Genomic DNA, 15,031 nt, shown 5'->3' with positions numbered 1-15,031 from the left:
TGACATATGCAGAATGAAGGGCCATATGCAGAATGAAGAGACATATGCAGAATGAAGGGACATATGCAGAATGAAGAGACATATGCAGAATGAAGGGACATATGCAGAATGAAGTGACATATGCAGAATGAAGGGACGTATGCAGAATGAAGGGACATATGCAGAATGAAGGGACATATGCAGAATGAAGAGACATATGCAGAATGAAGTGACATATGCAGAATGAAGGGCCATATGCAGAATGAAGAGACATATGCAGAATGAAGGGACGTATGCAGAATGAAGGGACGTATGCAGAATGAAGGCATGTATGCAGAATGAAGAGACATGCAGAATGAAGGGACATATGCAGAATGAAGAGACATATGCAGAATTAAGGGACATATGCAGAATGAAGAGAAATATGCAGAATGAAGGGACATATGCAGAATGAAGGCACGTATGCAGAATGAGGGGACATATGCAGAATGAAGGGACATATGCAGAATAAGGGACATATGCAGAATGAGGGAACATATGCAGAATAAGGGACATATGCAGAATGAGGGGACATATGCAGAATAAGGGACATATACAGAATAAGGGACATATGCAGAATGAGGGGACATATGCAGAATAAGGGACATATGCAGAATGAGGGGACATATGCAGAATAAGGGACATATGCAGAAGGAGGGGACATATGCAGAATGAAGAGACATATGCAGAATTAAGGGACATATGCAGAATGAAGAGAAATATGCAGAATGAAGGGACATATGCAGAATGAAGGCACGTATGCAGAATGAGGGGACATATGCAGAATGAAGGGACATATGCAGAATAAGGGACATATGCAGAATGAGGGGACATATGCAGAATAAGGGACATATGCAGAATGAGGGGACATATGCAGAATAAGGGACATATGCAGAATGAGGGACATATGCAGAATGAAGGGACATATGCAGAATGAGGGGACATATGCAGAATGAGGGGACATATGCAGAATGAGGGGACATATGCAGAATGAGGGGACATATGCAGAATAAGGGACATATGCAGAATGAGGGGACATATGCAGAATAAGGGACATATGCAGAATGAGGGGACATATGCAGAATAAGGGACATATGCAGAATGAGGGGACATATGCAGAATGAAGGGACATATGCTGAATATAGGGACATATGCAGAATAAGGGACATATGCAGAATGAGGGGACATATGCAGAATGAAGAGACATATGCAGAATTAAGGGACATATGCAGAATGAAGAGAAATATGCAGAATGAAGGGACATATGCAGAATGAAGGCACGTATGCAGAATGAAGGCACGTATGCAGAATGAAGGGACATATGCTGAATAAGGGACATATGCAGAATGAGGGGACATATGCAGAATAAGGGGACATATGCAGAATGAGGGGACATATGCAGAATAAGGGACATATGCAGAATGAGGGACATATGCAGAATAAGGGGACATATGCAGAATGAAGGGACATATGCAGAATGAGGGGACATATGCAGAATAAGGGACATATGCAGAATAAGGGACATATGCAGAATGAGGGGACATATGCAGAATAAGGGACATATGCAGAATGAGGGGACATATGCAGAATAAGGGACATATGCAGAATGAAGGGACATATGCAGAATAAAGGGACATATGCAGAATAAAGGGACATATGCAGAATAAGGGACATATGCAGAATGAGGGGACATATGCAGAATGAAGAGACATATGCAGAATTAAGGGACATATGCAGAATGAAGAGAAATATGCAGAATGAAGGGACATATGCAGAATGAAGGCATGTATGCAGAATGAGGGGACATATGCAGAATGAAGGGACATATGCAGAATAAGGGACATATGCAGAATGAGGGGACATATGCAGAATAAGGGACATATGCAGAATGAGGGGACATATGCAGAATAAGGGACATATGCAGAATGAGGGACATATGCAGAATAAGGGGACATATGCAGAATGAAGGGACATATGCAGAATAAAGGGACATATGCAGAATGAGGGGACATATGCAGAATAAGGGACATATGCAGAATGAGGGGACATATGCAGAATAAGGGACATATGCAGAATGAGGGGACATATGCAGAATAAGGGACATATGCAGAATGAGGGGACATATGCAGAATGAAGGGACATATGCAGAATAAAGGGACATATGCAGAATAAGGGACATATGCAGAATGAGGGGACATATTCAGAATAAGGGACATATGCAGAATGAGGGGACATATGCAGAATAAGGGACATATGCAGAATGAGGGGACATATACAGAATGAAGGGACATATGCAGAATGAAGGGACGTATGCAGAATAAGGGACATATGCAGTTTGAGGGGACATATGCAAAATGAAGGGACATATGCAGAATGAAGGGACATATGCAATACCTCAAAATTTTCAAATCCAAAGATGTCAAGAATGCCAATTGATTTGAAATAGTCTTTTCCTTTAACCCGGCTGTTGATCTTCCTGATTACCCAGGTGAAGCATTGTGAGTAGAGAGCCATGGCCACCGAATCCCTGCTGTCTATAGCCTGTGGTAGCACATGAAACGATAAGGGTTAATACAAGGGATGTTATGTTCATCCCATATACATGACTACAAGATAGGTACAATAATTACATGAAGGCTTATGCAGCAAGAAAAGTCGCCCAAAATAAATGTGCCTTGTCTAGTAACAGCTTTTTTTCTAGAAGAAACAGTCACTTTGAATGTATCCATGATCCACCCTCTTCCAATTCATGTAATGTTAGCCTCCTGGTTCCCTCCCCTAATATACAGGGTGGTCCAAAAGTAGGTGGACAGAAAGTGTAATAAGGTTATGAAGGGGGAGATTTATCAAACACTAAATTGCAGCCGCCTGTCTGTATCATCCTCCAATAAACCATGAATTAGACGTGGACGATAAGCTTTTCACCCAATAGATTTCAGGATTCGCATGATAGAAGCTCGTGAAATTCCCAATTCCAAAGAGGCTCTTCTGGTGGACTTCTTTGGACTCTGAACAAATGTTTCAGCAACAAGTTGTTTATTATCTTCTGTACAGACTGTTTTGGGTCGACCAGTTTTTGGAGCATTAAGGATTGAGCCAGTGGCATTGAATTTGTCACGAATGCGGTAAATGGTTTGTCTCTTTGGGGCTTGAGTACCAAATGTTTCAACCCAATTTGCTCTAACGGTTTCAGCATTTTGAGATTTCCAATACTCTGTTAAAATCCATTTTCTTTGAAGTGTATTTAAATTATTTGCCATTATGTGTCATCTGAATTATCTGAAAAAAAAAACAGATTTGGGGGAGATCTATCTGTGAAAACTAGATCTGTGAAACTGGCTCAGTTGCCCTTAGCAACCAATCAGATTCCACCTTTCATTTTCCAAAGAGTCTGTGAGGAATGAAAAGTGGAATCTGATTGGTTGCTAAGGGCAACTGAGCCAGTTTCACTTCACACCATGTTTGATAAATCTCCCCCTTCATAACCTTATTACACTTTCTGTCCACCTACTTTTGGACCACCCTGTATATGTTGTCATCTTTGATGTGATCTTTATTGGAAGGCTGAAGCTAATCACAGCGCATGCGCAAAGTGTTACACAGAGTTAAAGTGATTTTTCATAAAACTTCAACTGATTTGGTTTTATAATCCGCACTTGTAGGTCAAGGTTGTCCCTTACACTAAAGTGTCTCTCATATTTTTGGACTTTGCAATGATTTGCAGTATGTTAAATATTTTCTATCTTGCTCCCAATAAAACATACTAATAGTTTGTGAACTTACTTGTTCGATGCTGAGCGGTGTAGAGATTTCCTCTCCCCTGAGGATCATGGATCTGTGTGTTAGTGCTTCCGTTAATTGCTCAGAGTCCAGCCCCAGCAAATCTGCAGTTCGCCCTAGTGCTGGTTATAAAATAATATCATGTCATGATAAATAACACATTATGAGAAGTGTCACTGCATTACCAATGCCGTGGATGCCACATACAGTACGGTTCTTACCTGTCTTTGTAGAGATTTGTGCTCCGCCAGCAGTTATAAAATCTATGTTTCCAAGGTGCAAAATCCCAGCAAGTAACCGAAGAACTTCACGGACATCTTCAGAATTAAACTTCATGACTTCCATAGCAGTCTGCAATAATGGAGACGTTACAGAATCATATAAAGCACCAATAAAAGTCAAAGTAAAAACAAAATAAATCTTGGTTTTGACTGGGTCGGAGAGAACATTAGATTTATTGTATTCAACGATGTCCTGTAGGTCTCAGATAATTGCAGATACCATGGGTCACTGATCTATTGGCTCATCATGACCTGCCCGATCATATGATTATATGTCAGGATTTAATAGGATCCAGGGGATAAGATCTCGTAGAGCTGTTGGGGTGTTCTGGTTATCTGTCCTTACTCTAATTGATTTCACTCCCTATTGATAGATTCCAGCTGAATTTTGTTAGGTTGGAGTTCAGTTTTGGGTGAAGCTTCAACTGACAGTAGACAGGATTGGGCTCATCCAGAATAATGCCTACTAATGCAAAACATGCCTCATCTTAGAGCTTTCGAAATTTATGATGAGGAAACAAAGATCTCAGGATTTGTACCACGGCGTGTACAGCATGTAGATGAACATAAATGCCACAAACATCTAAAGCATGTCATCAGATGACCACATCAGACATAAGGGCTTTCTCCTAAATTCTGGGTTATACCCGATACAGTTTGCCTTGTTGACAGATTCTCAAATATTTTCCAGTCTAATGAAAAAATGTAAGCATGTCCAGAACACATTGTACAAAGTCCTGGTATGTTAGGCAATGTTATTGTGAAAGGGTGTAAAATATCATTCAAAGAGTAACAATCATTTAAATTTTTATTTTATAAATCAATAATACGCATGAAATTAAACTTTGTGTTATATCTCATCAGAGAAATCTACTTCTTCTCCTCCTGGACTGATCGCTCAAAATTCTCAATTACCGCATAAAATCTGTATTCAGTGAAGACAGATTGTTACATTACTGATAAGACTGTAGATGAAAAAGACGAGGAGGAAGGAGCTAGCGTTTTTCTCCCTTCCCATCTACATAGAACCTTATCAGTAGCGACTGTCATCTCCTATCTCAGTAATGTAACAATCTGTCTTCTCTGAATACAGATTTCACCCGAGAATTGAGAATTTTGAAAATGATCAATCGATCGACGAGAAAGAGGCAGATTTCTCTGATAGGATATATTACAAAGTTGCTTATTTTCATGTGTACTATTGATATGCAAAATAAAAATTAATATGACGGTTACTCTTAAACATGTTTGACACAATTAATGTTCAGAAGCCAAAGAGTTTATTCAGGAAAATAAAGCATTAATGCTGCATTCCTTGGCTTGAAAGTCATGAAGCCATCTCTTCTCAGAGTAATCAAAGATTATTATAAAATATTGGATACAAGAGAATATGCAACATAAACAACCTTGGAAGATGTTATTAACACACTATTCAGGAATGTAATAAAGTAATATTAATGGGAGATTGTGATAAAGATGAAGACACAGACACTGGATACATTACCAGCTGTATGGCACAGGACGCCCAGCGCAATGTTACAGACTGTGTTACTAGTGTGAAGATTAAAATATGGTAATATATAAAAATATTCATTAGTATAATGTGCATTTAATTTTAGTTCCTTAGATTAATTATTCAAGGATTCTCTTTGTCTTTTATTGCTTGGTTACATTTTGTAATTTTGTTATCGTATCTGGTAGGATTCCTGTTATAGGCATTATGTTTCCTTCCTTATCCGTAATGAAGTGACTTTTCCAGAGTATCTCGTTCCGCTTTACTCCACAACTGCGGTGAGGAGAAGTAGAAGTGGAGCAGAGGTCTTCCATAAGTGGTAAACTGCTGCTCAAAGCCTATGGGCTGAAGGAGATTTGTAGGAAAAATCTGCTACAAATACTGATGTATTGGTAGGAAAAATGCGTCAAATAAGCATACTTTTGATGCTTTTTTTTTTTTTGCATGCGTTTTTTTACCCCTTCATTTTAATGGGTGAAAAATGCTGCAAAAACACTGAAAGAATTTACATGGCGCAGATATGAAACTGCTTCACATGTGCGTCACTCTGCATCGATGGCATAGTGCCAGGCCAGCTAATCAAAAGAGGAGCCGCGGATCCAGGCAGGTAAGAGGTGGTAATCCCGCACCCGTGCAGTGGCCACAGATTAATGTCGGAATGGAAAGGGACAAGTGAAGAGATTCACACCAGCTCTAGAATCAATACATCATATATTTAGGGTGATCTTCTTACCATAAACCAGAGTCAGACCCTCACTAATGTGTAACACAAAGGAGCCACCGCAGTTGGTACAGCACCAAATATCCCATTATTCTAGGCATGAATCCTCAGTGACTGAGAGCTTTGTAACATATCCAGTCATTACATGTATATTCATAGAAATACAGATCCACCAAATATTAACTTGAGGATTTCAATGTTGTTTTCATCATCATGGTATTTTTCTCTATCATGGTATGTAATATGTTTCTTGCCAAGTTATCATTTGCTACATCTATAGGCGGTATTTGTCATATGTCAACCTACTTTTACTTCGTGAAAGGTCTCCTTGTCACTGATGGTTTCATCTCTGATACATCCGGACTGATTCAAGTAGTGGTATTTCTCTGGATGCAATAAATAAAAAGCCTCTGTGGAAAAACACAGACATGAATGAGCATTTACAGGTGACACTTTCAGACTGACATGGTGATGTCTCCCACAAGACATGCACTCGGTTCTCCACAAAAGTGTGGAACCCACCCAGTGTTACCCATTGGTTTCCTCGCCAGTTACTAAGCCATAGCATACTTTTTCAGGACATTAAGCATAACTAAGGCTCTGTTCAGATTTACTTTGGAGCCTCCATCACAATTTTTCAGATTTGATGAGAATAGCGTTGCTTGTCAGGAGTCCGACAAATCCGCTACTGGGATGTGATTTGGATTAAAAGTGGAAGCCGCGATGTAGATGTGTCCAGAGCCATACAATATTCTTTAAAGGCAATCTGTCACCCCCTGGGATGTATATAACCTATTAATATGGCCATACAGGGCAGCATGGTACTATTATAATGAAGAGAGGAGGTGGGGATCTCTTATGGGTCCGGGGCATCATTAACATAAGGATAAAATAAAAGATTTCACAAAACAAGACCATTATTATGAGGCATACAGCTAGGACTAGGTTAACATTTCTATCACCTGTATGAAAATATTAATAGGTTATATACGTCACAGGGGGTGACAGATTCCCTTTAAGAAAATAAGTATTTTAATAAGTTTCTTTTTAAATTGACTTTTATGAACCACTGAATATACACTGCTCAAAAAATAAAGGGAACACTCAAATAACACATCCTAGATCTGAATGAATGAAATATTCTCATTGAATACTTTGTTCTGTACAAAGCTGAATGTGCTGACAACAAAATCACACAAAAATCATCAATGGAAATCAAATTTATTAACCAATGGAGGCCTGGATTTGGAGTCACCCCCAAAATTAAAGTGGAAAAACATACTACAGGCTGATCCAACTTTGATGTAATGTCCTTAAAACAAGTCAAAATGAGGCTCAGTTTTGTGTGTGGCCTCCACGTGCCTGTATGACCTCCCTACAACGCCTGGGCATGCTTCTGATGAGGATGCGGATGGTCTCCTGTGGGATCTTCTCCCAGACCTGGACTAAAGCATCCGCCAACTCCTGGACAGTCTGTGGTGCAACGTGACGTTGGTGGATGGAGTGAGACATGATGTCCCAGATGTGCTCAATCGGATTCAGGTCTGGGGAACGGGCGGGTCAGTCCATAGCATCAATGCCTTCATCTTGCAGGAACTGCTGACACACTCCAGCCACATGAGGTCTGGCATTGTCCTGCATTAGGAGGAACCCAGGGCCAACCGCACCAGCATATCGTCTCACAAGGGGTCTGAGGATCTCATCTCGGTACCTAATGGCAGTCAGGCTACCTCTGGCGAGCACATGGAGGGCTGTGCGGCCCTCCAAAGAGATGCCACCCCACACCATTACTGACCCACTGGCAAACCAGTCATGCTGAAAGATGTTGCAGGCAGCAGATCGCTCTCCACAGTGTCTCCAGACTCTGTCACGTCTGTCACATGTGCTCAGTGTTAACCTGCTTTCATCTGTGAAGAGCACAGGGCGCTAGTGGCGACTTTGCCAATCCTGGTGTTCTGTGGCAAGTGCCAAGTGTCCTGCACGGTGTTGGGCTGTGAGAACAACCCTCATCTGTGGACGTCAGGCCCTTATACCACCCTCATGGAGTCGGTTTCTAACCGTTTGTGCAGACACATGCACATTTGTGGCCTGCTGGAGGTCATTTTGCAGAGCTCTGGCACTGCTCCTCCTGCTCCTCCTTGCACAAAGGCGGAGGTAACGGTCCTGCTTCTGGGTTGTTGCCCTCCTAAGGCTCCCACCACGTCTCCTGGTGTACTGGCCTGTCTCCTGGTAGCGCCTCCAGCCTCTGGACATTATGCTGACAGACACAGAAAACCTTCTTGCCACAGCTCGCATTGATGTGCCATCCTGGATGAGCTGCACTACCTGATCAACTTCTGTGGGTTGTAGAGTCGGTCTCATGCTACCAAAAGTGTGAAAGCATAACCAACATTCAAAAGTGACCAAAACATCAGCCAGAAAGCATTGGTACTGAGATGTGGTCTGTGGTCCCCACCTGCAGAACCGCTCCTTTATGGAGTGTGTCTTGATAATTGCCAATAATTTCCATCTATTGTCTATTCCATTTGCACAACAGCATGTGAAATTGATTGTCAATCAGTGTTGCTTCCTAAGTGGACAGTTTGATTTCACAGAAGTTTGATTTACTAGGAGTTATATTCTATTGTTTAAATGTTCCCTTTATTTTTTTGAGCAGTGTATATATCCACAGAAAACAGGTCCAGGTGAGAGGAAGCAGGCAATATGTTATGACATCTGTAGAGGAACACCGCCCACACCACTGATTGGCATCTTTGTGTGTACGCTGTGTGTAGGCAGAAAGTTGCCAATAAGTGGTGTTGGTGGGTTTATGCAGAGCTCATGAACGTGGAGGACTACATGGCAGCAGGTTTTCTAGTCCTCTAGTGATAATCTCCTGCTGATAAACAGTGAATTTATCAAAACTACAGCAAGAAGCCCAGTAAGTGACACATTGCTGGAATCAGGATCTCTGTCTCTTCATTATGCTGCTCTCAGATTAGATGGTAAAACCTTGATGACAGATCCCCATTAAGTTAACTGTACACTTACATTGTACATCTCTCTCGACTTTGCTGTAAATAGTAACTGATTCTTGAGAGTTTCCTGTGCCTAGTATCTCTATTTCTGTATTTACTGATATTTGATTGTTTTACTGCTGTTTCGCAAATTCCTCTGTATGAATAATAGCACAGAGGAAGGAAACCAGACTGCACGTTTCTACTGGAGACATTCACATACTAAATTTAAAGTGGAAAACATAGATTTCTTTTTTAATGGATAGGTGAACACAAGTAAACAAATAATTATTACATTTTGGAATATGTAAGTAAATTATCGCTACCAATTTTAGCATTAGGAGAATTAAGTTACATCATGGTTTCTTTAATTTCAAGTTTTATTCAAGTTTTCAATCTGGAATATTTCAAAAACTACTTGAAAAACCAAAGGGGTATTCCTTTGTACACCAATGTGACCTACTTCTATCTCAAGAATGGTGCCCCATCAGGTGCTACGGTCAGTGCAGAAGTTGTCAGAAGGGCAACGTTCCTGAGATATATGCAGATCCTTTAGTGGGACCCATAAATGTATTATACGTTGATAGCGTAGCCTGTCCTTAAAGATATGAGATGGGAATGCCCCTTTAACTACAAAGATAACTACGGTATATAGCATCTGCTATTGGACTCTATAACTAAGGCCTCATTCAGTTGTCCGTGTTTGCTCACATAAAAAATAGTACCAATGTCATCAGGATTTTGGATTAAATTTTCATCAGTGTTTTGGCCATCTGTCAGTTTTTACCATTAGTGTTTCATCAGTGTTTTTTCACAGATGGATAAATAAATAGATAAATGACAAAGCTTCTCCTATCATTTGCAAAGTTAAAAACAGAGAAATGATGGATTGTACACCAACGTCATGTATGTGCTGTACGTGATTTTCACGGACCCATAGACTTGTATAGGGTCCATATTGTATTATACCAGAAAAAAACGGATGTGTCTCTGTGATTTTTGCACAAACAGATGTCCCGCAAAAAGGCAAGGACATTGTGAATAGCACCATAATTTATAATGGGTGCTTGTTCTATCACAGATAGGACATGTACATGGAACACAGACCTCTAAATGAGACAAAGGGGCCTATCTACACACATAAGTACTATTCAATTAGGGATAACTACAAAAAATGGAAATGGGGCTTAGAAAATGAAATGAGACCCTATTTCTAGTTATGTTATAAAGCTCCCTAAGTACAGATGTTTTCATTTCCTAACATGATGCACATAGCACAATGTAGAAATACACTGTTACACGTGCGCCGCTAGGTTCAGATAGGGGCGAGACGGGTTTCATGAATTCTTTGGAATCCTGGGGGAACCGTTACTCAGGGCGACCATAGACTGCAGCTTCTCTCAGGTACACGATAGATTCAATTGCTGACCCGACACATCTGACAAGAGTCTTTATCAACAGTTTAACAGTGGAATTTAATCTGAAGCAAGGCCAGTGCAATTCACGGATATTACAGCAACAATCTTCATTACAGTACAGTCTGAGTTTCTTGAGCAACTGGCTCCAGCAACAATACAGTAGTTTCTTCACAAGGCACAGTATTACAGTCTCTTCATTAGCATAATTCAGCATAGATTAGATCTCTTTGTAGCACACTTCTCTCCATACACCACCACAGTGTTTTCCTCCACAAGGACACAATAGTACACAACATTCTTTATCCTACATGATTTGGTTTGATGAGGGAGATGATCCCTGTGACACAATTCCTTCCAGTCCTTATCTTCCTGGCTGATAATACTCTGCACTCTTAGTTCAGGGAGTTTATCTGACCTCTGTTTAAGGCCCCGTCACACATAACGAGATCGCTAGCGAGATCGCTGATGAGTCACGTTTTGGTGACGCAATAGCGATCTCGCTAGCGATCTCATTATGTCTGACAGGTAGCAACGATCAGGCCCCTGCTGCGAGATCGCTGATCGTTACAAAGCTTCCTGGACCATTCCTGGGTCGTTGCGCTCCCGCTGGGCAGGGTGCATCGCTGTATTTGACACCTTGTCAACGACCTCGCTAGCGATTCAGCCATCTTTAGCGAAGTAGGTATTGTTTGGGGTCTCAAATGAGTTTCCATTTTTAATTCATTTATAGGACATCTACCAATTATCTGCTATCATTGCTCTTCAGGGAGGGAGGGCTTGGCTTCTATCTGTATATATATGCTTTTGCATGGGCAGATATTTTAGGGGTCTCGTGCACACACACCCACACAGCACGTTTTTTGACACGCTGTTGTGGCCAACCGCTTCAGAGTTTTTCATACGCCAATTAACATGAAGCTTAAATCAATAGACTCTGTTCTTTTGGCCTGTTGCACGCTTCAAAACTTTCTTCGTCGACGTGATGCAATTACGTACTGTCCGCCTGGCTTTGTGGACTCTGTGGACCGAGCCAATGGGGAAGTGGAGCTCGGTGAATAGCGTGCAAACGATCCTACAATTGCAGGCCTTCAACCAGTGGGACATTGCAGAAACACCCATGATGCGAAGACCTGCCGCGACAACTGCTGCCAGTATTTTAACGGTCCTGGTGCCCCATCACACATAACGAGATCGCTAACGAGATCGCTATTGAAGCCAAGCCCTCCCTCCCTGAAGAGCAATGATAGCAGATAATTGGTAGATGTCCTATAAATGAATTAAAAATGGAAACTCATTTGAGACCCCAAACAATACCTACTTCGCTAAAGATGGCTGATTTGTTCAAAGTGGAGTCACAGCCAGAGAACGCTGGTGGGATCTGAAAAAACAAGGACGCAGTAGCGACCACCAATCGGGGACGATGAACGCAGAAAAGTCCAATTTATGCACCTCTACGTGTCTCAGTTCTGAATCGCTAGCGAGGTCGTTGACAAGGTGTCAAATACAGCGATGCACACTGCCCAGCGGGAGCGCAACGACCCAGGAATGGTCCAGGAAGCTTTGTAACGATCAGCGATCTCGCAGCAGGGGCCTGATCGTTGCTACCTGTCAGACATAACGAGATCGCTAGCGAGATCGCTATTGCGTCACCAAACCGTGACTCATCAGCGATCTCGCTAGCGATCTCGTTATGTGTGACGGCGCCTTTAGTTTCTCTCCTGATCTGAATCCTGATCAATTGCCTTCTATCAGATCCAGATAACACACCACCTTTCTATTCAGCTTCAGGCAGACTACAACAACAAGTTCCCCACAATCCCCCTGGGGCTCTGCTAAAACACTCCCAGTCTCCTGTGACTGTGTTAACCCCTCTAGTTGTTGGATGCTTCTGAAGCACAACACTTCCTGTCTCATGTGCTTGTGTTATTTATAACAGTTGCTGGATGCTTTTGAAGCAACAGCACTACTTCTGCATTTCACAACATCTTAATGTAGAAAATCTATATACTTGACATGACATGAGCTGCGTAAAATGTCAAGTTACCGTTTTCTGCAACAAGATAAACTTTCTGAATCATGGGATAGTTCATTGTTAGGTCAAAGTAAGTTACTTGTAACTTGTTTTTTGTCTTTGTTGTGGTTATTATTTATGGCACTACTACTTCTAGTATCCCATACTGTGACACAATTTGAGTTTAATGACCTAAATGGGTTAATCACCAGGTATGTGATTTTTATACTGTAATATCATTGTGTGCATTATTCCTTTATTGTGACATTAGTTTGTGCATTATACCAGTAAGGTGAAGCCAATTTAAGCATTATACTGTGGCATCGCTAATCTCTAAATGGATTATGCCTGTACTATGACATCACTGTGTGCATTGCACCTATGCTGTAAATGGATTATGCCTGTGCTATGACATCACTGTGTGCATTGCACCTAAGCTGTAAATGGATTATGCCTGTACTATGAAATCACTGTGTGCATTGCACCTATGCTGTAAATGGATTATGCCTGTACTATGAAATCACTGTGTGCATTGCACCTAAGCTGTAAATGGATTATGCCTGTACTATGAAATCACTGTGTGCATGACACCTATGCTGTTAATGGATTATGCCCGTACTATGATATCACTGTGTGCATTACACCTATGCTGTAAATGGATTATGCCCGTGCTTTGACATCACTGTGTGCATTGCACCTATGCTGTAAATGGATTATGCCCGTGCTATGATATCACTGTGTGCATTACACTTATGTTGTAAATGGATTACGCCTGTACTATGAAATCACTGTGTGCATTGCACCTATGCTGTAAATGGATTATGCCTGTGCTATGACATCACTGTGTGCATGACACCTATGCTGTTAATGGATTATGCCCGTACTATGATATCACTGTGTGCATTACACCTACGCTGTAAATGGATTATGCCTGTGCTTTGACATCACGGTGTGCATTGCACCTATGCTGTAAATGGATTATGCCTGTACTATGAAATCACTGTGTGCATTGCACCTATGCAGTAAATGGATTATGCCTCTACTATGACATCACTGTGTGCATGACACCTATGCTGTTAATGGATTATGCCCGTACTATGATATCACTGTGTGCATTACACCTATGCTGTAAATGGATTATGCCCATGCTTTGACATCACTGTGTGCATTGCACCTATGCTGTAAATGGATTATGCCCGTGATATGACATCACTGTGTGCATTACACTTATGTTGTAAATGGATTATGCCTGTACTATGATATCACTGTGTGCATTACACCTATGCTATGACTTCACTGAGTATCCTCTCTCTGAATTTAATAAAAGTCTCATGGCACAAATTGGAGGCAAAAATAAAGATAAATTTCTTGTTACATACTGCATAAGGTGCTCATGTTACGAGTCTTGCTATGGGTGACTTGTTATGCTCCTCTGAAAGATTTTTTTTTTTATTGAAATACTTTTCAACCATAAAAATGTGTCTTTATGCTATAAATATTATATATATATAAAAATAATAAGAAACAAGTTGTGGGCAAGGTCCACTAGCCTGGATAGACCGCTCCTTATGTGGTAAGGAAAGGAAAATCTGTCTAGCATTGAGTTTATTTGTCGGGCTATTCAACCAAATCTTGAGCTACTGTAGGTACTCAGTCTAGAAAGCTTACAAGTAGACTCCAACATATTTCAGCAGTGTGAAGAAGTTACCTTTCCAAGACTCCGTAAAGTACTTGCCCCTTGGTGAACAAAGGGTCTCTTAAAACGATAAAGTAAAGCAGCAGAAAACATAAAAATAACATCCAAGACTAATAGAAGAACATCAAGGCCATTTCATCAAAGCCTAATGGCTTAATACCTCTCTCTTCCTTCCCAGCTCCTTCCAACAGTGCATAAAATATGTGGTAATTCCTCTCCTCGGGGTTCTGCCGCACAACTCGATTCTACAAAGAGGTAAAAAAGGCCTCAATTAATCTGTCATTCATCTACGCATGAACAGTGAGAAAATAATGCAATAAGTAGTACCATCTCACTAACCTTTTCTAATAAATCTTCATTACGAGAACACAGTAGTTAAAGAGTCATAACCCATGACCAAGACATAAAGAAATTATCTGTGCATACATTTAAAAGGGCTGATAAGTATTCTTCACTTTATAAACACAAGGCCGATATCTTGACACAAGAACAATTCTAATTATTATATTAATATTAATCAGTACAACTGCTATTATTTCTCTCTCTTGTTTAGAGGTGATAAGTGACATCCATCGACAGGAAATTATGTTTAATTCG

At 40.9% G+C, this 15,031-nt stretch overlaps 1 protein-coding gene and 1 long non-coding RNA gene across 2 annotated transcripts in view; one reads left to right on the top strand and one right to left on the bottom strand.

Annotated features, from left to right (window-relative positions):
* The window catches only part of MYO10 (myosin X), a 241,303-nt gene that overhangs the window by 81,123 nt on the left and 145,149 nt on the right, over window positions 1-15,031 (bottom strand). The window contains exons 7-12 of the mRNA XM_073678623.1: window positions 14,774-14,787; window positions 14,595-14,679; window positions 6,620-6,723; window positions 4,020-4,149; window positions 3,802-3,920; window positions 2,413-2,559 (exon numbers count right to left, since the gene is read on the bottom strand). Coding sequence (XP_073534724.1) covers window positions 2,413-2,559; window positions 3,802-3,920; window positions 4,020-4,149; window positions 6,620-6,723; window positions 14,595-14,679; window positions 14,774-14,787 — 599 coding nt within the window. The remainder of the gene's footprint in view (window positions 1-2,412; window positions 2,560-3,801; window positions 3,921-4,019; window positions 4,150-6,619; window positions 6,724-14,594; window positions 14,680-14,773; window positions 14,788-15,031) is intronic.
* Window positions 1-15,031, top strand: part of LOC141265477 (uncharacterized) — a 48,121-nt gene that overhangs the window by 18,409 nt on the left and 14,681 nt on the right. The window lies entirely within an intron of this gene.

This window comes from Phyllobates terribilis, unplaced genomic scaffold (genome assembly GCF_046119375.1).
Source record: "Phyllobates terribilis strain yellow unplaced genomic scaffold, ASM4611937v1 Scaffold_4__5_contigs__length_816908805, whole genome shotgun sequence".
NCBI classification, from domain to species: Eukaryota; Metazoa; Chordata; class Amphibia; order Anura; family Dendrobatidae; genus Phyllobates; species Phyllobates terribilis.
The sequence above is the reverse complement of the archived record's forward strand: the minus strand, read 5'-3'. Positions and strand labels throughout refer to the sequence as shown.